A 24,106-nucleotide genomic window follows, 5' to 3' on the forward strand; every position below is an offset into this window, starting at 1 on the left:
ACTGCGGATGCTGGAAATCTGAAACAAAAACAAAAAATGCTGGAAAAACTTAGCAGGTCTGACAGCACCTGTGGAGAGAAAAACAGCGTTAACATTTCAACTCCGCATGACTCAAGTCCATATGTCTGTATGAAGAGTGTCACAGACTCGAAATGTTAACTCTGTCTTTCTTTGCATTGATGCTGTCAGACCTGCCGAGTTTTTCCAGCATTTTTTGTTTTTGTTTCTGATCAGATCATTGTTTGCTGTGTAATGTGCAAACTTGCAAATGGGTCAAAGGCTGCCACTTTCACTCTTAAAAATTATTCTGGAAAGGCAAAATATCTCAAAAATTTGAAGAACACATTAGAGCGCCATTTCATGCTGCTACTATGCAGTGGCTACACAAGTGGTATTTTCCACCAACAGGAGACCGCCATCATTCCAAGATGACATTCGCCAACTACACAATTGATCAATGTCCTGTATGAATTTCAGTGCCAGTGTGACACCAGGTACATTGGTCGTACATCCCAATAATTGACTGATCAAATCAAACAGTATATTCTTTCGGTTGTTCGTAATAGGCAGCGTACAGTCCGTACTCAACCAGTCCATGCTTGCAAAACCCAAAACAAAATGTACACTGTTGGATAAGATTACATGATTGGGCAGCATTTGCTGAACAATCCTGAGTGTGCTATTAGCTACATGAGCAACCAATTGAAGATAATCAGTTGAGATGGTAATGTGGCTCATTTACGCTCATTCATACATAGGGACCTGTTCACTGCAAACAGAAGGAATATGTTCAAGCCTTGAGCCTCTTTTGAATTACTCAGGAGCTTAGGGAGCAGGTATACCCACAATGTTGCTAGGAAGGGAATTTTCCATGATTTTGATGCGCCGTTGAAGGAGCCTTGGTGAGTTTCTGCTATGCATCTTGTAGATGGTACACACTGTTGCCACTGTGCCTAGGTGGTGGAGGGAGGTGGTCGTAGATGGGGTGCCAATCAAGCAGGCTGCTTTGTCCTGGATGGTGTCAGGAGCTGCACTCATCCAGGCAAGTGGAGAGTATTCCAACATACTCTTGACCTGTGCCTTGTAGATGGTGAACAGGCTTTGGGGAGTCAGGTGGTGAGTTACTGTAGAATTCCCAGCCTCTGATCTGCTCTTGCAGCCACACTATTTATGTCACTAGTCCAGTTTAGTTTCTGGTCAATGGTAACTCCCAGGATGTTGATAGTGGGAGATTCAGTGATGGTAATGCCATTGAATGTCAACTGGAGATGGTTAGCTTCTCTCTGGAGATGATCATTGCTTGCCACTTGTGTGGTCTGAACTTATTAGTCCAAGCTTGAATGTTTCCCAGGTCTTACTAAATACTGACACTAACAGCTAATTATCTGAGGAGTTGAGAATGGTATTGGACACTGTAAAATTATCACTGAACATTCCCACTTCTGAACTTATGTTGGAGGGAAGGTCATTGATGAAGCAGCTGAATACACTTGGGCCGAGGAATTCCTGCAGGGATGTTTCAAGGTTGAGATGATCGGCTTCCAATAACCAAAAAACATCTTCCTTTGTGCTATATATGACTCCAACCAGTGTAGAGTTTTCCACCTGATTCCCATTGACTTGAATTTTGCTAGGGCTCCTTGATGCCACATTCGATCAAATGATGCCTTGGTGTCGAGGGTAGTCACTCCCACTTCATCTCTTGAATTCAGCTCTCTTGTCCATGTTTGGACCTGACATATAACATAAGCCTCCAGTTTTTTGTTTCATTTAAATCTCTTGAATTTTGCAGGGAACTGGGTTCCCACACATAAGTGCATCTCTAGCCTGTTTCTGAACCGCCTCCTCTTTGATCATTTACTGTTACACCAAATCATCCTGGCTTCTAATCCACCTGGATCAGGTCCTTTTCAACTCCCTGAAATTAGAAGCAGTTATAATAATGCTAAAAATGTAGCCAAATTTTTTAATACAGCAAGTAACAATGACGTGGAACTCACTGTCTACGAGGCTGGTGGAAGCAAAGACGCTCAATGATTTCAAAATGAAACTGGATAGGCACTTGAGGGGGAAAAAAACCCAAGGAACATAGGAGGCGTAGGCCATTCAGCTCCTCGAGCCTGTTCCTCCATTCAACTAGATCATGGCTGATCGTTTACCTCAACACCATTTTCCCATACTATCCCCATATCCCTTGATGTCATTATTGTCCAGAAATCGATTGATCTCTGTCTGGAACATACTCAATGACTGAGCTTCCACAGCCCTCTGAGGTACAAAATTCCAAATAATCAAAACCTGCAGGGCTATGGGGATAGACTGGGTGAATGGGACTGACTGGACTGGACTAAGAGACAGCTGGCATGGACTTGCTCAGTGGAAGAGTATTCACCTTGGGGAAGAGCAATCGGAGAGGCGGACTTGCGGGAGATACACAGAGCGGGGAGAGAATAAATACAGCCCAGGGAGTGCGGCCTGCATCACTCACCTTGGGGAAGAGCAGTTAGAGCGGCGGACCTGCGGGAGATACATGGAGCGGAGAGAGAATAAATACAACCCGGGGAGTGCGGCCTGCATCACTCACCTTGGGGAAGAGCAGTTGGAGAGGCGGACCTGTCAGCTGCTCGGAACTGGCCTGCGCTGAGTGAAAAAATCTGTGACATCACAGGAAAGAGGCAGTTTGACTGGCTGAAAAAGCTAGCTGTTTGGTGAGTATCTGGTGAATATCTAGTAAGTGTTTATGGTTTATTTTATTCCTAAAGTTTAGAATAAAGTAGTTACTCCTAAAGTTTAGAATAAAGTAGTTACTGAACTTTTTGGTAAGATTTATTAAGTAGGATTTAAAAGTTTAAGTGATTTAAAATTTTTTTTTTATTTATTCATTCATGTGGTATGGGCTTCGCTGGCTGGGCCAGCATTTAATGACCATCCTAGATGCCCTCGAAATGATGGTGGTGAGCTGCCTTCTTGAACCACTGCAGTCCATGTGGTGTAGGTACACCCACAGTGCGGTTAGGAAGGGAGTTCCAGGATTTTGATCCAGTGACAGGGAAGGAATGGCGATATATTTCTAAGTCAGGATGGTGAGTGACCTGGAGAGTAACTTCCAGGTGGTGGTGTTCCCACTTATCTGCTGCCCTTGTCCTTCTAATTGGTAGCGGTCGTGGGTTTGGAAGGTGCTATCGAAGGAGCCTTGGTGAATCCCTGCAGTGCATCTTGTAGATGGTACACACTGCTGCTACTGTGCATTGGTGGTGGAGGGACTGAATGTTTGTGGATGTGGTGCCAATCAAGCGGGCTGCTTTGTCCTGGATGGTGTCAAGCTTCTTGAGTGTTGTGGGAGCTGCACTCATCCAGGCAAGTGGGGAATATTCTATCACATTCCTGACTTGTGTCTTGTAGATGGTGGGCAGGTTTTGAGGAGTCAGGAGGTGAGTTACTTGTTGCACGATTCCTAGCCTCTCACCTGCTCTTGTAGCACAGTATTTATGTGGCTAGTCCAGTTCAGTTTCTGGTCAATGGTAACCCCCAGCGTGTTGATAGTGGGGGATTCAGTGATGGGAATGTCATTGAACATCAAGGGGCGATGGCCAGATTCTCTCTTGTTTGAGATGGTCATTGCCTGACACTTGTGTGGCGCAAATGTTACATGCCACTTGTCAGCCCAAGCCTGGATATTGTCCAGGTCTTGCTGCATTTGGACAAGGACTGCTTCAGTAACTAAGGAGTCACGAATGGTGCTGAACATTGTGCAATCATCAGTGAACATCCCCACTTCTGACTTTATGATGGAAGAAAGGTCATTGATGAAGCAGCTGAAGATGGTTGGGCCGAGGACATTACCCTGAGGAACTCTTGCAGTGATGTCCTGGAGCTGAGATGACTGACCTCCAACAACCACAACCATCTTCCTTTGTGCTAGGTATGACTTCAACCAACAGAGAGCTTTCCCCCTGATTCCCATTGACTTGTTTTGCTAGGGCTCCTTGATGCCACACTCTGTCAAATGCAGTCTTGATGTCGAGGGCAGTCACTCTCACCTTACCTCGGGAGTTCAGCTCTTTTGTCTATGTTTGAACCAAGGCTGTAACGAGGTCAGAAGCTTGGCCCTGAATGGCCCTGGCAGAACCCAAACTTGCCGTCAGTAAGCAGGTTACTGCTAAGCAAACGCCATTTGATAGCACTGTTGATGACCCACTTCCATCACTTTACTGATGGAGAGTAGACTGGTGGGGCGGTAATTGGCCGAGTTAGATTTGTCCTGCTTTTTCATGTGTACAGGACATACCTAGGCAATTTTCCACACAGCCGGGTAGGTGACAGTGTTGTAGATGCACTGGAACAGCTTGGCTAGGGGCGTGGCAAGTTCTGGAGCATAAGTCTTCAGTACTATTGTTGGAATATTGTCAGGCCCCATAGCCTTTGCAGTATCCAGTGCCTTCAGCCGTTTCTTCATCGTGTGGAGTGAATTGAATTGACTGAAGACTGACATCTGTGATGCTGGGGACCTCTGGAGGAGGATGAGATGGATCATCCACTCCACACTTCTGGCTGAAGATTGTAGCCTTATTTTTGTACTGAAGATTGTAGCCTTATTTTTGTACTGATGTGCTAGGCTCCTGAAGAGGTAACAGAGATGGTTGATGAGGGCAAGGCCGTTAATGCGGTGTAACTTCCAAAAGGCGTTTGATATAGTGCCACACAACAGACTTGAGGGGAAAGTTATAGGTCATGAAATAAAAGGGACAGTAGCAACGTGGCTACAAAATTGGCTGAGGGATAGGAAATAGTAACGGTTAATGGGTATTTTTCAGGCTGGAAGAAAGTTTGTAGTGGAGTTCCCCAGGGGTTGGTATTGGGACCTTTGCTCTTCCTGATATAAATAAATGATCTAGATCTTGGTGTACAGGGGACAATTTCAAAGTCAGATGACACAAAACTTGGGAGAATTGTAAACTGTGAGGAGGAAAGTGTAGAACTTCAAAAGGACATTGACACATTGGTGGAGTGGGCAGATTGGTGGCAGATGAAGCTCAATGCGGAGAAATGAGGTGATACACTTTGGTACAAAGCACATAGACAGTGTAAAAGTCTAAAGGGTGTGCAGGAGCGGAGAGACCTAGGTGTATATGTACATAAATCATTAAAGGTGGTAGGACAGGTAGAGAGAGCTGTTACTAAAGCGTACAGTATTCTAGGCTTCATTAATAGGGGCATAGAGGACAAGAGCAGGGAGGTTATGATGAACTTATGTAAGACATTGGTTAGACCTCAGCTGGAGTGTTGTGTACAGTTCTGGGCACCACACTATTGGAAGTATGAGAACACATTGGAGAGATTGCAAAAGAGGTTTACAAGAATGGTTCCAGGAATGAGACACTTCAGTTATGAGGAAAGAGTGGCGAAGTTGGGACTGTTTTCCTTGGAGAGGAGAAGGCTAAGAGGAGACCTGATATAAGTTTTCAAAATAATGAGGGGCCTGGACAGAGTAGAGGAGAAATGATCCAGAGGGCACAGTTTTAAAGTGTTTTCCAAAAGAAGCAAATGCCAAGTGAGAAAAAACTTTTTGACACAGCGAGTAGTCAGGTTTTGGAATGCACTACCTGGAAGTGTGGTGGAGACAGATTCAATTGAGGCATTCAAGAGGGCTTTGGAAGGTTACCTAAATAGAAACAATGTGCAGGGTTACAGGGAAAAGGCAGGAGATTAGTACTAAGTTAAAATGCTCAGCCAGTGCAGACATGATGGGCCGAATGGCCTCCTTCTACGCCATAATGATTCTGTGCGAATACCGTTCCTGTTGTGCCCTTTACTGGAAATATCATGGAGAAAACAAGTTGCTTAATGCAACAGGCACTGAATCTGTCTAACAAGTGAACAAAACATCAGTTTACTCATCAAAACCACTGTATACTTGCAGCAAATATCACTAGTCATGAACACAATTACTGAAGTACAGACTTACTTTTTTCTCATAGCGATACGTGTCTCTGATATCATCATCAGAGTCTGTCTCCTCCTCTTCTAATTCAAGAGATTTTCTGGGTGAGTTTGCCAAACTCCCAATGCTCCTGCTGAAAGCAGACTGTTGGACACTCTGCAAATGTTCCTGTAGATAGAATTAAAGCACTGCTCAGTCAGATACTCCCTTACAACAACAACTCGCCTTACCAAACAACATTTGTCACTGAACCAAGTAAGGAGCTATTATGCCAGATAATCTAAAGCTTGGTCAAAGGGATAGGCTTTAAGGAGTGTCCTCAAAGAGGAAAAAGAGGTTGAGAGGTGGGGAGAAAATAACGGAGGCAATTCCAGAACTTAAAGCCGTGGCAGCTGAAGGCAGGGTCACCATTGGTGGAAATATTAAATCCGGGAATGCTCAGTAGGCTAGAATTGGCGGAACACAGAGATCTGGGGCGGGAGGGGGAACCTGAATGGCTGGAGGAGATTACAGAGATGCAAAGCAGAGAAACCATAGAAAGACCAAGAAACAAAAAAAAACTAAGATAAGGATTTTTCAGTCAAGACATTGCTTTACAGTGAGCTAATATAGGAAAGGGAACACAGGAGAGATGGGGGAATGGGATTTGGTGCAAGTTTGGACATGGACAACAGGAGTTTGAATGAACAAACGTTTACAGGGCGTACAACTAGGGAAGCAGACCAGGAGTCAATTGAAATAGTTAAATCTACAGTAACAGATGCATAGATGAGGTTTTCAGCAGTGGATAAGCTGAGGCAAAGGCTGAGTCAGGCAATGCTACAGAGGTAGAAACGGGTGGTTGTGTGGATATGTGGCTGAAAGCTCATCTCCTCTATCAGATACAGTAAAACAGGGAAATCAGATATAGGGTGAAACAGAGCCAACTCCTCTATCAGTTACGGGATAAAACAGACCATCATCTCTAACAGATAAACAAGTATAAGAACCAGGCTGAATATAAAAAAAGTTCAGACAAGAAAGGGAAAAATGAAATAAGTGGCAGAGCGCGAAAGTTTGAGAAAAGACTGGTATCTAACCCAAAAGGGAATCCAAAAGTCTTCCACTGGCATATAAATAGTAAAAGGGTTTTAAAGGGGCGACAGTGGGACTGATTAAAGACGTACGCATGGGGGCAAATGGCATAGCTGAGGTACTAAATTACTTTGCATCTGTCTTTCTCAAGGAAGATGCTGCCCAAGTCATACAATAAATAATCCATGTATTATTCGTATATCATTGGTATTCCTGTGACTCCTACATCAGTCACACATGTGAACAAACAAATAGTATAACACAATTAAAGGGGGTACAGGAACAGAGAGATCTGGCGATATATGTACACAAATCATTAAAATAGCAGGGAGGATCAAAAAAGTGAAAATAAAGGAAGATGTTGTTGAGATACTGGATGAGCTAAAAACTAATAAAGAGGTGGTGCAGGAAGGAAAGGCCATACTTAAAATGTCACTAAGACCAGATGAGATTCGACCCAAAATGTAAAGAAGAGTAAGGGTGTAAATTGCGGAGGGATTGGCATAATTTTTTCATCCTCCTTAGAAACAGGGGTTGTGCCAGAAGACTGCAGCATGATAAACCTTTGTTCAAAAAGGGTGTATGGATAAACCCAACAATTATATGCCAGAAAGTTTAACCTTGTGGGAAATTTTAGAAACAATAATTCAGAATGCCATTAACTTGGACATATGCGGATTAATTAAGGAAAGCCAGCATGGATTTGTTACAGGCAAATCATATTTAACTAATATGATTGAGTTTTATGAGGTAACAGAGAGAGTTGACGAGGCTGATGAGGTATGTATGGACTTACAAAAGGCATTGAATAAAATGCCATATAATAAGGCTGTCAGTGAAGTTAAAGCCTACGGAATAAAAGGGACAAAGTTTACTCAGTGAGAGGAAAAAGGGATCGAGGTAAATGGTTGTTTTCTGGACTGAAGGAAGATATAAGTATGGTTCCCCAATGCTAGGACCCCTACCTTTCTGAATTTATAGTAATGACATAGATTTGGGCATACAATTTCAAAATTCGTAGATGACACAAAAGGAGTAGTGATAGACTTCAGGAGCACATAGGCTGGCAGAACACAGAATGATACAGTGAGAGAGGAAGAACAAGGAGAGATAACATAAACTAATGAGTACAGTTTGTTGTGGGATCATGAAGAGTCACTGTAAGAAGTGATGTCACGTCTCACATGACCTGAGAGCTGTGGGTGTAGACCGACCAAGAAAGAGGTTTATAAAAGGCTTTGAATTGTTTATCAGTTCTGTTGAAGGGTCATGAGGACTCGAAACGTCAACTCTTTTCTTCTCCGCCGATGCTGCCAGACCTGCTGAGTTTTTCCAGGTAATTCTGTTTTTGTTTAAGAGGTTTATAAACATGTTTCTGTACTTGTGGTTTGTGTATATGTTCCAACTAAAGTTACAATAAATAATCTATGTATTATTCGTATATCATTGGTATTCCTCTGACTCCTACATCAGTCACACATGTGAACAAACAAATAGTGTAACACAATTAAAGGGGGTACAGGAACAGAGAGATCTGGGGATATATGTACACAAATCATTAAAATAGCAGGGAGGATCAAAAAAGTGAAAATAAAGGCTTACTAAATCCTGGGATTTATAACTTGAGTATAGAAGCAAATAAATTGTGATGAACATTTTATATAATAGTGGTTCAGCCTCACCTGCAATACTGTGTTCAATTCTGGGCACTACATATTAGGAAGGATGTGAAGGCTTTAAGAGAGGGTGAAGAAACTATTTATGAGAATGGTTCCAGGGGTGAGGAACTGTGAACAGATTGGAAAAAGCTAGGGTTGTTCTTAAAGAGAAGTTTGGAAGAATATTTAATGGAGCTGTTCAAAATTATAAGGAGTCCAAATAGAATAGGTAGATGGAAACTGTTTCTACTGGCAAAGCAAAGGGTAATGGTTGGTGGGTGTTTTTGTGACTGGAAGATGGTCATCAGTGGAATTCCACAGGGCTCAGTACTCAGGTCCTTGTTTTTTGTCACCTGTTAATAATTTAGGACTCAAATTTGGATGGGGGGGGGTGTGGTTTGATAAAGGCCATGTGCTCGACAGTGAAGAGGCTGCTTTAGATTGCACAAATAGTTTGGTCAGTTGGAAAAATGTAGCTGGACAGGTTGATAAGTTGCATACTGCAACATATAGCATGCTTTCCTTTATTAGTCCAAGCAAGGAGGTTATGCTGGAACTGTATACAACACAGCTCGAGTGCTGTGTCTGGTTCTGGTCACCATATAAGATGAGATTGCACTGGTGAGGGTGCAGAGTAGATTTATGAGGGTGTTGCTAAGACTGAAAAAGATGAGCAGTAAGATTAGATAGACTGGTGGCGTTTGCCTTGGAAAAGAGCAGGCTGAGGGGTGAAGTATATCAAGTTAGGGGGGTCTAGATAGAGTAAACAGGGATGACCTATTTACCTTAAAAGAGGGGTCAAAAACCAAGAGACATAGATTGGAAGTAATTGGTAGAAGGATTAGAGGGGAGGTGAGGAAACATTTGTTCACACAGTGTGGTAGGGAGCTGGAACTTTCTGCCTTAAAGGGTGAAAGAGGCTGAAACTCTCACATTTAAAAAATACTTGGTATCTACTGGAAGGGCTGTGACATGCAGGTCTATGGATCCAGAGTAGGAACGTGGGATTAAGCAGGGTAGCTCTTCATCATCTGACACTTGATGGGCTAAATGGTGTCATAAATTTTCTATGATTCTCGGATTGGTGGAAAGCTTGAGAACCAGAGGACACAGATTTAAGTGACTTACAAAACAATCAAAGGCGACATGTGGAAAATCTTATTTCAGACAGCGAACAGTTACTACCTGGAATAAGCTGGCTGAAAGGTGGTGGAGGCAGTTTCAAATGTGGTTTTCAAAATGGAATAAATAACCACATGAAAGGAGAAAAACTGCAGGGCTATGGGAAAAAGGCTGTGAGTGGAACTCTATCAGGGGCAGGCAAGTGACGTAGTCCATCATGTTCAAGAAATGTGCAAGCAGGTTACAGTGGAAAATACAACCTTGAAAGAAGGGCAAGGACAGCAATTGTCGCCAATGAGTCCTCGAGCTGATGTCTTACAAGCAAGCCCAAATATCCCAGAGAGACCCAAAACAGCTAACTCTAATGCCCAACTTATAAAAACAAGGTGGTATAAGCTCCTGGAATCTTTCTCATGCTGCAAGCTTACCAACACTAATGTTAAGTTAAAATCTTTTTGATTGGCAAGTTAACTAGCCTTGTTTACTGGAAGTCAATCTGGGATATTGAGCATAGTATCAACTGGTAATACAGGGAACGGAGTAAATTACTGTGATATGCTGGAGCTACGACTGTAATTTATTATGGTAAGTTTGTCAGTTAACGTTCACCCCAATATTGTGCTTGCTCTTACAGTTTAACATTAAAATGCACCTAACTGTATTAAGTTAGAGTGTTTACAAAGAAATGCTGGTTTCTCTTTAGTGTCTATCAAGGAGAGGTTAATTCGCTCAGTGGTTAATACGTGCTCATGAAGGAATTGATAGGGTGAATGAAAATATAATTGGACCAGTTGAAGTAAAATGGGTTGAGTGGGCCAAATTTAATTCCCAATGTAGTTAAAGAAACAAGTCAATGTATAATGGGATATTGATAAGGTCTCACATGGCAACCTGCTCACAAAAGCCCTCCCTCAGCTGATGAATCAGTGCTCCTCCATGTTAAACACTACTTGGAGGAAGCACTGAGGGTGGCAAGGGCGCAGAATATACTCTGGATGGGGAACTTCAATGTCCATCATTGAGTGTGGCTTGGTAGCATCACTACTGACTGAGCTGGCCAAGTACTAATTGACATAGCTGCTAGTCTGGGTCTGCAGCAGGTGGTGAGGGAAGCAACATGAGGGAAAAACATACTCACTTCATCCTCACCAACCTGCCTGCCACAGGTGCATCTGTCCATGACAGTATCAGTAGGAGTGACCACCATGCAGTCATTGTGGAGACGAAATCTCACCTTCACATTGAGGATACCCTCGATTGTGTTGTGTGGCACTACCACTGCGCTAAACGGGATAGATTTTGAACAGATCTAGGAACTCAAGACTGGGCATCCATGAGGCACTGTGGGCCATCAGCAGCAGCAGAATTGTACTCGAACATAATCTGTAACTTCATGGCCCGGCATATTCCCCACTCTACTATTACCATCAAGCCAGATGATCAACCCTGGTTCAACGAAGAGTGCAGAAGGGCATGCCAGTAGCAGCACCAGGCATACCTAAAAATGAGGTGTTTTAGCTGGTGAAGCTACATCATCAGTACAAAAGATGAGGATGAAGCATTTACTGCAATCTTCAGCCAAAAGTGGGATGATTCATCTCGGTTTCCTCCAGAGATCCCCAGCATTACAGGTGCCAGTCTTCAGCCAATTTGATTCACTCCACATGATATCAAGAGACAACTAAAGGTACTGGATACAGTCAGGCCCATAGCCTTTGCAATATTCCAGCAACAGTACTGAAGACTCGTGCTCCAGAACTTGCCACGCCCCTAGCCAAGCTGTTCCAGTACAGCTAAAACACTGGCATCTACTCAGCTATGTGGAAAATTGCCCAGGTATGTCCTGTACACAAAAAGGAGAAATCCAATCCGGCCAATAACCGCTCCATCGGTCTACTCTCCATCATCAATAAAGTAATGGTAGGGGTCATCAACAGTGTATTAAGCGGCACTTGCATACTGCATACTGATGCTCAGTTTGGGTTCTGCCACTCAGCTCCTCATCTCATTACAGCCTTGGTTAAAACATGGACAAAAGAGCTCAACTCTTGAGGCAAGCTAAGAGTGACTGCCCTTGACATCAAGGCAGCATTTGACCGAGTGTGGCATCAAGGAGCCCTAGCAAAACCGGAATCAATGGGAATCAGGGGGCAAACTCTCCGCTGTTTGAGTCATACGTAGCACGAAGGAAGATGGTTGCGGTTATTGGAGGTCAGTCATCTCAGCTCCAGGACATCACTGCAGGAGTTCCTTGGGGTAGTGTCCTCAACAGCTTCATCAATGACCTTCCTTCCATCATAAGGTCAGAAGTGGGGATGTTCACTAATGTTGGCACAAACGTTCAGCACCATTCGCGACTCCTCAGATACCGAAGCATTCTATGTCCAAATGCAGCAAGACCTGGATAATAGCCAGGCTTGGGCAAACAAGCGGCAAGTAACATTTGCCCAACACAAGTGTCAAGCAATGCCAACATGTCCAACAAGAGAGAATCTAACCATCGTCCCTTGATGTCCAATGGCATTGCTATCACTGAATCCCCCACTATCAACATCCTGGAGGTTACCATTGACCAGAAACTGAACTGGACTAGCCATATGGCCATTGTGGCTACAAGAGCAGGTCAGAGGCTGGGAGTCGTGTGACGATTAACTCACCTCCTGACTCCCCAAAGCCTGTCCACCATCTACAAGACACAAGTCAGGAGTTGATGGAATACTCCCTACTTACCTGGATGAGTGCAGCTCCCACAGCATTCAAGAAGCTCGACACCATCCAGAACAAAGCAGCCCACTTGATTGGCACCCCATCCACAAACATTCATTCCCTCCAACAGTGATGCACATTGTGTACCACCTACAAGATGCACTGCAGGAATTAATCAAGGTTCCTTTGACAGCACCTTCCAAACCCATGACCACTACCATCTAGAAGGACAAGGGCAGCAGATAGATAGGAATAGCACCACCTGGAAGTTCCCCTCCAAATCACTCACCATCCTGCTACTGGGTCAAAATCCTAGAACTTCCTTCCTAACAGCACTGTGGGTGTACCTCCACTACATGGACTACAGCGGTTCAAGGAGGCAGCTCACTACAACATTCTCAAGGGCAATTAGGGATGGTCAATAATTGCTGGCCCAGCCAGTGAAGCTTACATCCTGTGAATGAATAAAAAAAAAGCCCATGGGATCCAAGACAAAGTTGGACCCAATAGTTTGCTCAGAGGCAGGAACCAAAGGGTAAGGGTTAATGAGTGATTTTATGACTGGAAGGTTGTTTCTAGTGGGGGTTCTGCAGGGCTCAGTACTAGTTCTTTGCTTTTTGGGGTAAATATTAATGACTTGGACTTGAATTTAGGGAGTGTGATTAAGGAGATTTCAGACGATTCAAAAATTAGCCACGTGGTTGATAATGAAGAAAGAAGCTGTAGCAAGATATGAGTGGCCTAGTCAGATGGGTGGAACAGTTGTAAATGGAGAAGCGTGAGGTAATGTAATTGGGGATGGCGAACAAGACGGGAATACATAATAAATGCGGAGGGCTATTGAGAAGTGTAGAGGAACAGAGGGATCTTGGAGTGCATGTCCTCAGATCCCTGATGGTGACTGGACAGGAAGATAAGCTGGGACACTTGCCTTTATTAGCCGAGGCACTGAACATAAGAGCAGGAAAGTTATGCTGGAACTGTATAAAACACTAGTTTGGCCACAGCGGGAGTACTGCATACAGTTCTAATCACCATGCTGTAGGAAAGATGTGACTGCACTTGAGAGGTTACAGAGCATATTTAAGGGGGTCTTGCCTAACTGGAAAATTTTAATTACGAGGAAAGATTGGCTAGGCTTGGATTGTTTTCTTTGGAACAGAGAAGGCTGAAAGGAGACATAATAAAATGATGAGGAGTCCAGATAGAGTGGATAAGGAAGGCCCTATTCCACTTGGTTCAGGGGTCCATACCAGAAGGTATAGATTTCGGGTAAGAGGGGATTTAAAATTCAACTTAGTTTTGTTTAAGAACACAAGTTATGATTTAAAAAATATTCTAGCTGCTTGTGGGTGTCTCTCAACAAAGAGATTTTAAAAATTCTTTCACAGGACATGGGAATTACTACCTAGGCCAGCATTTTTATTGACCGTACCTAATTACCCTTGAGAGTGGCGGTGAGCTGCCTTCTTGAACTGCTGCAGTCCCTATGGTGTAGGTACACCCACAGTACTGTTAGGAAGGGAGCTTCAGGATTTTGACCCAGCGACACTGTAGGAACGGCAATATAGTTTCAAGTCAAGATGGTGGGTGCGTGTTGGAGGGGAACTTGCAGGTGGTGCTTATGCTGTTTATCATGCAAGTAGTCCTGTGTTGTAGCTTCACCAGGTTGACATCTCATTTTTAAGTACTCCTGGTGCTGCTTGCCCTCCTACACTCTTCATTGAACCAGGGTTGATCCCCTGGCTTGGTGGTAATGGTAGAGTGGGGGAAATGCTGAGCCATGAGGTTACAGATTGTGTTCGAGTACACTTCTGCTGCTGCTGATGGCCCATAGCACCTCATGGATGCCCAGTCTTGAGCTGCTAGATCTGTTCTAAATCTATCCCATTTAGCACGGTGGTAGTGCCACTCAACACAATGGAGGGTTTCCTCAATGCAAATGCGGGACTTCATCTCCCCAAGAACAGTGCGGTGGTCACTCCTACCGATACTGTAATGGACAGATGCATCAGTGACAGACAGGTCGGTGAGGATGAGGTCAAGTACGTTTTTCCCTCTTGTTGGTTCCCTCACCACCTGCTGCAGACCCAGTCTAGCAGCTGTGCCCTTAAAGGACTCAGCCAGCTTGGTCTGTAATGGTGCCAATCTTGGTGATGGACATTGAAGTCCCCCACCCAGAGTACATTCCGTGCTCTAGCCACCTTCAGAACTTCTTCCAAGTGGTGTTCAACATGGAGGAGTACTGATTCGTCAGCTGGGGGAGGGCGGTAAGTCATAATCAGTAAGAGGTTTCCTTGGCATCAGGTCAAACATGGGCATGAGACTTCATGGGGTTCAGAGCTGACAGATAACTCCCAGAGCAACTCCCTCCCGACTGTATACCACTGTGCTGCCACCTCTGCTGGGTCTGTCCTGCCGGTGGGACCCAGGGATGGTGATAGTGGTCCAACACAAAAATAATGGAAAAACTCAGCAGGTCTGACATGCGCTGTGGAGAGAAAGACAGAGTTAAAGTTTCGAGTCTATATGACTTTTCTTCAGTATGCACTGGATATAGGGGTTGGAGCCTGCAATCTCTATCTTTCCTGCATTAAACCTGATTAAAGTTTGATTTGCAGCAGTTATTTGCAATGCAACATTCTCCACATACTTCGGGTTATTTTCTTACCTGCAAGTCTGGGTTGGCAGCTGCCTTCTGTAACTCAGCACTAATAATTTTCTCTGTTTTTTCCCTTGCTGCCTGTTCCACCATGCGCTGGCTCAGCACAGACAGTTTGGCAAGCGCAGAAGAGAGCTCATCTGTGGCTAGGGCTTGCCTGGCCCGATCCTGCCAGCTCATTGCTCTTTCTGTTAGACACTGCAAGGCATCCCCTTCTGGTAAACGGACTGGAAGCTTCTGAAGGGAAACGAGCAATGAGAGAATGGTTTCAAGACGTGGTCGCCGAGAACGCATACACAACGGGCACAAGAACTTCACTTCTTTCGTTTGCCAACCAAGTCCTTTCTTCTGCGTGCCCGTTTTGGGCAGAGGAACACAGGTGCTGTGAAACCAGTCTTTACAAAGTTCACATTGAAGCATAAAACCACTGGCTACTTTGCGACAGACACAGAACTTGATCTCTTCAATTCGGTCCACCATTGCCATTTTAGCCAGATTTGCTGCTCTCAGAGAATGCATGGCTTCACACTCTTTCTGCTCCATTACACGGAAGCCTGCAATCTGAAGAATGTCAAAAAAAATATAAAAATATATCTGGCGCATAACTTGTCAATACTGATAAGACTTGGGACACACACAGTAATAACTTCACATTTATTCATACTTGAAAATTAAATTTCACTGCATATCAACGTGAAACAACCAATGAAAACTATCCTAGCTATGAATAAGACATCTAAAACTAAATTATAATACTGCACACACCATAAAAACAGCAATCAAGTGAGCTGTTATATTCATGAATTAGAGGGACACAAGGAAATGTTACAGCCTGGATTTTAACCAAGGTATTAATGAACTTTTCACAATTTGGTCATCTGAAATGTTTTTAAGAAAGGTGGGGGGTGAACCTAGTGAATATATTGGAAAGCTTAACTATTTTCATCCATTGTTTTATTCTGTGCCCAACCTGGTGAGTATGGGTTAGAAATAGTTTTCAGTATAAAAAGATAAAAATGTACATATTTCACAATAACATGATTAAACATACTGTTCACCGGGACCAGTTCTGGAGGAGATGGGACGGGTTGCACGTGAACATAGCTAGTACCAATGTCCTTGAGGTGTGGTTTGTTAGTTCTATTGAAGAGAGTAACTTGGTGTGCAGATAGGACCAGAAGGTAACTATCGAAGAAATGAAGGTGCACATGAATTGGGAGAGACAGATAGCACCAGACTAAGAAATAGTAAGGTATTAGGGGCAGTTAGAATAAGGAGGGATGCAATAAGGCCAAGTTTGGGTTTACTGTGCATATATATGAATGCATGGAGTGTAGTAAATGAGACTGATGAATGGAGGTGTGGTAGCCACATGAGAATATGATATTGTGGCAATAACAGACACCTGGCTCAAAAAAAGGACAGGACTGGGTACTAAATATTCCTGGATAAAAAGATGTTCAGGAAAGATAGAGAAGGTGAAAAACAAGGGTGGCAGTATTGATTAAGGATAATATTACAGTGCTGGAGAACGAGATGTCTTAGAGGGGTCAAGACCAGGATCTATTTGGTTAGAGCTAAGAAACATAGAAATACCGTTACACAACTGAGTGTATTCAATAAGCAACCAATTAGTGGGGAAGATATAAGGAACAAATTACAGAGAGGTGCAAAATTATAGGGCAGGGAAAATGGGGGACTTTCGTAATCCTAATATAGGTTGGAACAGTAGCAGTGTAAAAGGGCAGTGAGGGAAAGAGTTTCTGAAGTGTGTTCAGGAGAATTTTCTACATCAGCTATGTTTCCAGTCTAATGAGGAAGGAGGCATTGCTGGATCTGGTTTGAGCATTGAGGTGGGACAAGTGGGTAGGCGACAGTGATCATAAGGTTTAGGTTAGCTATGGAAAAGGACAAGGAGCAATCCAGACGAAAAATAATTTATTCTGGGAGGGCCAATGTCAACAAGGGTAAGAATGATTTTGAACCAGGTAAATTGGAATCAATGTCTGGCAGGCAAAACTGTGACTGAACAATGGGTTGTCTTTAAAGAGGAGATAGTTTAGTTATATTTGAAGTACGATCTTATGAGGGGCAAAAGTAGGACAAACAAAGCCTGGGCTCCTTGATTGACAAGAGAGATAAAGAGTCAGATAAAGCGGAACAAGGTACAACCAATGTCAGGTTGATAATACAAGTGAGAACCAAGCTGAATGTATTCATGGATGAACGGAATGGATAGCGGCCACTCGAACTTTGTGCACAGCATGGACTTTGCGTGACCAACACTTTCTTCCATGGCAGACAACGGCACATGATGTCATGGCACCATCTGAGATCTGGTCACTGGCATCAACCTGACCTCATCATCTGTAGAAGATGTGATCTGCTCAGCATTCTAAAGCTGCACGTATCACAGTGCAGATTGTGATGCTGATCACTCGCTTGTCAGTAGCAGGGTGTAGATGCAACCAGGAAAAACACAAGCCCAAACATAATGGCGTGCCACACACCAACATTCCATGTACAAGGGCTGATGACAAATGTCCACACATGCTGCCATACCAGCATGACTTCCTCCTCTTCTGCTGGAGAGAGGTTCTGTCCCGCCAGATATACATGATGTTGTACAAGAACAAAGGCGATTGAGGGGATTGCAACAACTACCAGGGTACCTCACTCCTCGGCGTCATTGGGAAAGCCTTTGCTGGGGTCATTATAATGATGCTCCTTCAACTAGCCAACAGAATTCCCAGAGGCATTAATGTGGTTTCAGAGCACGCAGATCCACAGTAAAAATGATCTTCTCCCCACATCAGCTTCAAGAAAAGTGTAGGGGGCAGTAAACACTATTTTACCTTTGTGGATCTCACAAAAGCATTTGGTATCATGAGCAGGACAGGCCTCTACCAGATACTAGAGAAAATCAGTTATCCTCCGAAGATTCACAGTCTCACAAAGTCCTTCCATGATGACATCCACGGCTCCATTCAGTTCAACGGTTCTGACAGTTTTGAGATCAAAATAGGGTGAAATAGAGCTGCATCTTAGCCCCTACTCTGTTTGGTATTTTTATTTCTGTCTGACTAAGCTTTCCTTGTCACATAGCAGGAGTGGACCTAGGACATGTAATCAGATGGGAAACTCCTCCACTTATCAAGATTAAAAGCCAAGACAAACATGTGGCATGTCCTGATCAGAGAACTTCTGGATGTTGATGACGATGCTGCACTTGCTGCCCAGACAGAAGACCAGCTCCAATCAGGACTGCTTTCCCAAGCTTGTGTCATGTTCTCCCTCAACAGTAGTTATAGGATAGGGCAGTGTGTCTCTACCTGTGATCAGACTCAACAACACACTACTGGAAGCAGTCAGCAAATTCTGCGACCATGGATCTACAGTGACAGATAACCTTTCTCTGGATGAAGAGTTCAGCACACACATTCTCAAGGCAGCTGCCAACTTCAGCCAACTAACAGAGTGGGCGTAGAAAATCTGCAAACTGACCTGCAGGATTAAGATGCTTATCTACAAGGCCAGTGTCCTCTGCACACTGCTGTATGGCAGTGGAGCCTGGACAACCTACAGCTAACAAGAGGGGTTCAATAACTTCCATCTCCGGTGTCTACAAAGCATCTTGGCATCAAAGACAAAGTCACCAATGAAGCAGCCCTTTGGAGGGCAAACTTTTTTTTATTCTTTCACTGGATGTGGGAATCATCGGCCAGGTCAGCATTTATTGCCCATCCCTAATAGCCCTTGAGAAGGTGGTGGTGAGTTGCCTTCTTGAATCACTGTTGTCCATGTGGTGTAGGTGCACCCACAGTGTTGTTAGGGAGGAAGTTCCAGGATTTTGACCCAGCTACAGTGAAGGAACTGCGATATATTTCCAAGTCAGGATGGTGAGTGGCTTGGAGGGAAAATTTTAGGTGGTGGTGTTCCCATGTGTCTGCTGCCCTTGTCCTTCTCAGTGTTAGAGGTCATGGGTTTGAAAGGTGCTGTCCAAGGAGCTGCAGTGCATCTTGTAGATGGTATATACTGCTGCCACTGTGTGCTGGTGGCAGAGGCAGTGGATGGTGAAGGCGGTGAATAAGATGCCAATCAAGCAGTTGTTTTGTCCTAGATGGTGTCGAGCTTCTTAACATGCCAAGCATGCTAGTGCTAATCAAGCAAAGGCAGCTTCAATGGCTTGGGCATGGGCACAGGATGGAAGATGGTTGCATCCCCATAGACATGTTATACAGGGGGCAGCCCATGCCAAGAGACAAGCAGGGCGCCCAAAGCTCCGATTCAAGGATGCTGTGAAAAAAGAAAGGCTTATCATTCACCAGCTAATGATCAGTGCCAATGGTGACACTAGCTGCGGGCATGAGCTCGCCATCACGATGACATATGATTTCAAAAGCTCCAAAGCAAACAGAGTCCACCAAACAAGGCATCAGCCAAGTTCATCCCACACAACTGGCAAGACTCAACTTCAAATGTGGCACTCGTGGTAGACTTTACCTTTCCAGAAGCAGCTTGTTCAGCCCGATGTGGAAGTGCAGCTGATCTCATCTGGCTTCACCAAAGTCCTGAGGCTGCATTCCCACCATCTCTAGCAGATGGAAGGATGCCAACTACTTAAAAGTTGATAAATCACCAGGATTGGAAGAGATGCATTCAATGATATTGAGGGATGTAAGGGTGGAAATTGCTGAGGCACTTGCCATAATCTTCCAATCCTCTTTAGATAGAGGCTGATGCCTGAGGACTGGAGGATAATTGCTGGATTAATCATTGCACCCAGAGAGCAGTCAGTTTAACCTCAATGAGTGGGACACTTCTAAAAATGATAATCCAGGACAAAATTAACAGTCATTTGAACAAATGTGGATAAGTCAGCATGGATTTGCTAAGGGCAAATTGCATTTGACTAATTTCACTGGATTTTTAAATGAGGTAACAGAGGTTGATGAGTGTAACGCAGTGCATGAACTTTCAAAAGGCATGTGATGAAATGCCACATACCAGGTTTGTCAACAAAATTGAAACCCATGGAATAAGAAACAGTGGCCGCATAGATTCAAAGTAGACTAAGTGTCAGGAAGCCGAGAAGCAATGAACTGAAAGAAGGTTCCCTGTGGATCATTATTATGATTACTGCTTCTTTTGATCTATATTAATGATCTAGACTTGGGTGAACAGGGCAAAAGCTGCAGATGATATAAAAGTTGAAAGTCTTATGAACTGTCAGGAGGATAGCCATGGCCTTCAAGAGGGCAGCGGCAGGCTGATGGAATTGACCAATTTGCAGCAGATGAAATTTAATGCAGAGAAATGTGAAGGGATATGTTTTGGTAGGAACAGAGAGGAAAGGCAATATAACAGAGTACAATTCTGAAGGGAGTGCAGGAGCAGAGGGACCTGGGTGGTATATTTGCACAAATTGCTGTCAATGTGCTGCACCACATTCAAAGCAGTTTAATAAGGCATTCATAATCGGCTTCAGTAACAGAAGCAGAGAGTACAAATCTAGGAAGTTATGGTGAGGAAAAGCAAAATGCTGTAGATGCTGGAAATCAAAATTGAAAAAAAGTGCTGGAAATACTCAGCAGGTCAGGCAGCATCTCTAGAAAGGAACAGAGTTAACATTTCAGGTCAAGATGACCTTTCACCAGAATTAAACCTTCCTCAGATATCCTCAATTTTTTTTGTTTAATGAGATGGCAAATCAGAATTAACTGGCAAAGTAGACAGATTAGTATGAGGAAGTCTTACCAGCCAGCAGTGAATAACAGTAATTCAGTCATAAGTTGAGCATTTTGAGGAAACAATTTTAGTCTTTGCTCTTTTTCCAAACAACTCATTACCAAATACTTTCCATGGAGAATTGTTGGATATGTTGAAAAGTGAGGAATTAATACTTAAACTGAACTGCATAAACCATAATTACTCAATGGGACAACAGTCTCCATTGGTACACTCGAGTGTTTGCTTATCAACTGCAAGGAAATGTTTGTGCAAGAAAATTGATGCTTTTACCATCAACCATGCATGATTAATGTATAACTTCAGTAACTAAACTAACAAATAAAGCAGAGGAATCAATTAACCACAGGTTAAAATAGATGTTTAATACAATTCAGGTAAATAACCTGTCCTTGGGAAGGTCCAGAGACAACTAAATCATAAAGCCTGGAGGCAGTTAATCATGGAGTTAGACAGGGTTAGAAGTCTGCTTATTTTTTTTATTATTATTATTCATGGGATGTGGGCATCACTGGCTGGGCGAGCATTTATTGCCTGTCCCTTGTTGCCCTTGAGAAGGTGGTGGAGAGCTGCCTTCTTGAACCACTGCAGTCCATGTGGAGTAGGTACATCCACAGCGCTGTTAGGAAGGGAGTTCCAGGATTTTGACCCAGCGACAGTGAAGGAACAGCGATATATTTCCAAGTCAGGATGGTGAGTGGCTTGGAGGGGAACTTCCAGGTGGTGGTGCTCCCATCTATCTGCTGCCCTTGGTGGTAGTGGTTGTGGATTTGGAAGGTGCTGTCTGAGGACCCTTTGTGAATTCCTGCAGTGCATCTTGTGGATGGTACACACTGCTGCTACTGTGCGTCGGTGGTGGAGGGAGTGAATGTTTGTGGATGTGGTACCAATCAAACAGACTGCTTTGTCCTGGATGGTGTCCAGCTTTTTCAGTGTTGTAGGAGCTGCACTCATTCAGGCAAGTGGGGAGTATTCCATCACACTCCTGACTTGTGCCTTGTAGATGGTAAGGTGGTGGACAGGCTTTCGAGAGTCAGGAGGCGAGTTACTTGTCGCAGGATTCTCAGCCTCTGCCCTGGTCTTGCAGCCACAGTATTTATATGGCTAAAACAAAAATAAAAATACCTGGACAAACTCAGCAGGTCTGACAGCATCTGCGGAGAGGAACACAGTTAACGTTTTGAGTCTGTATGACTCTTCAGCAGAACTAAGGAAATATAGAAAATAGGTGAAATATAAGCTGGTTTAAGGTGGGGTGGGACAAGTAGAGCTGGATAGAGGGCCAGTGATAGGTGGAGATAGCCAAAACATGTCCTAGCCAAAAGGACAAAGAGGTGTTGAAGGTAGTGATATTATCTAAAGAATGTGCTAATAGGTGACATTAAGGGTAGAAAGCAGGACGAGCAAGGTACAGATAGCCCTAGTGGGGGTGGGGTGGGGGGAAGGGATCGAAATAGGCTAAAAGGTAGAGATAAAACAATGGATGGAAATACATTTAAAAATAATGGAAATAGGTGGGAAAAGAAATATCTATATAAATTATTGAAAAAAGGGAGGGATCGGAAAGGGGGCAGAGATGGAGGAAAGAGTTCATGATCTAATATTGCTGAACTCCATATTCAGTCCGGAAGGCTGTAAAGTGCCTAGTCGAAAGATGAGGTGCTGTTCCTCCAGTTTGCGTTGAGTTTCACTGGAACATTGCAGCAGGCCAAGGATGGACATGTGGGCATGAGAGTAGGTGGAGTATTGAAATGGCAAGCAACAGGGAGGTCTGGGTCATGCTTGCAGACAGACTGAAGGTGTTCTGCAAAGCGGTCACCCAGTCTGCGTTTGGTCTCTCCAATGTAGAGGAAACCGCATTGGGAGCAGCAAATGCAGTAGACTAAATTGAGGGAAGTGCAAGTGAAATGCTGCTTCACTTGAAAGGAGTGTTTGGGCCCTTGGACGGTGAGGAGAGGGGAAGTAAAGGGGCAGGTGTTGCACCTTCTGCGGTTGCATGGGAAGGTGCCGTGGGAGTGGGTTGAGGTGTGGGGGTGATGGAGGAGTGGACCAGGGTGTCCCGAAGGGAACGATCCCTGCAGAATGCCGCCGGGGGGGGGGGGGGGGGGGGGGGGAGGCGGGGGGGGGGTGTTTGTGTGTGTGTGTGTGTGTGTGTGTGTGTGAAGGGAAGATGTGTTTGGTGGGGGCATCACACTGAAGTTGGCGGAAATGGCAGAGGATGATCCTTTGAATGCAGAGGCTAGTGGGGTGATAAGTGAGGACATGGGGGAACCTATCATGGTTCAGGGAGGGAGAGGAAGGTATGAGGGCGGATGCGCAGGAGATGGGCCGGACACGGTTCAGGGCCCTGTCAACCACCATGGAAGACCTTGGTTAAGGAAGAAGGAAGATGTCAGAGGAACTGTTTTTGAAAGTGGCATCATCAAAACAGATGCGACGGAGGCGAAGGAACTGAGAGAATGGGATGGAATTATATGGCTACTCCAGTTCAGTTTCGGTCAATGGTAACCCCAGGATGTTGATAGTGGGGGATTCAGTGATGGTAATGCCATTAAACATCAAGGGGTGATGGTTGGATTCTCTCTTGTTGGAGATGGTGTGTGGTGCGAATGTTACTTACCACTTGTCAGACTAAGCTTGGATACTGTCCAGGTCGTGCTGCATTTGGATATGGACTGCTTTCTGGGATAAAGGGTTTGTTTTATGAGGAAACATTGCACAGGCTGGGCCGGTATTCATTTCAGTTTGGAAGAATGAGGTGATCTTATTGAAACATCTAAAATTCCAAGGGGCTTGACAGTGTAGGTGCTGAGAGGTTATTTCCCTTCGTGGGGAACCTAGAACCAGGGGGCACAGTTCCAAAATTAAGGGGGTCACCCATTTAAGACTGAGATGAGGAGGAGTTGCTTCTTTCAGAGGGTGGCGTGTACGTGGAATGCTCTCTCCCTGAGAGCAGTAGAGGCCAGGTCATTGAATATATTCAAGGCTGAGTTAGACAGATTTTTGATTGACACGGGAGTCTGAGGTTATGGGGACAAGCAGGAAAGTGGTGTTAAGGCCACAACAGATTAGTCATGGATTGGCAGAGCAGGTTCAAGGGGTTGAATGGTCTACTCCTGCTCCTATTTCTTATGTTCTTACATTATAGTGCAAAGCAACAAAGTAGTGTGAGGGGGCCAAAAAGTTATAGCGCTT

At 44.2% G+C, this 24,106-nt stretch overlaps 1 protein-coding gene across 2 annotated transcripts in view; it reads right to left on the bottom strand.

Annotated features, from left to right (window-relative positions):
• The window catches only part of kdm5a (lysine (K)-specific demethylase 5A), a 224,200-nt gene that overhangs the window by 12,562 nt on the left and 187,532 nt on the right, over positions 1-24,106 (bottom strand). For both annotated transcript variants that reach the window (XM_041215725.1, XM_041215724.1), the window contains 2 exons: positions 15,173-15,724; positions 5,966-6,109 (listed from right to left, as the gene is read on the bottom strand). In XM_041215725.1, coding sequence (XP_041071659.1) covers positions 5,966-6,109; positions 15,173-15,724 — 696 coding nt within the window. The remainder of the gene's footprint in view (positions 1-5,965; positions 6,110-15,172; positions 15,725-24,106) is intronic.

Source organism: Carcharodon carcharias, chromosome 21 (genome assembly GCF_017639515.1).
Source record: "Carcharodon carcharias isolate sCarCar2 chromosome 21, sCarCar2.pri, whole genome shotgun sequence".
Taxonomy (NCBI): domain Eukaryota; kingdom Metazoa; phylum Chordata; class Chondrichthyes; order Lamniformes; family Lamnidae; genus Carcharodon; species Carcharodon carcharias.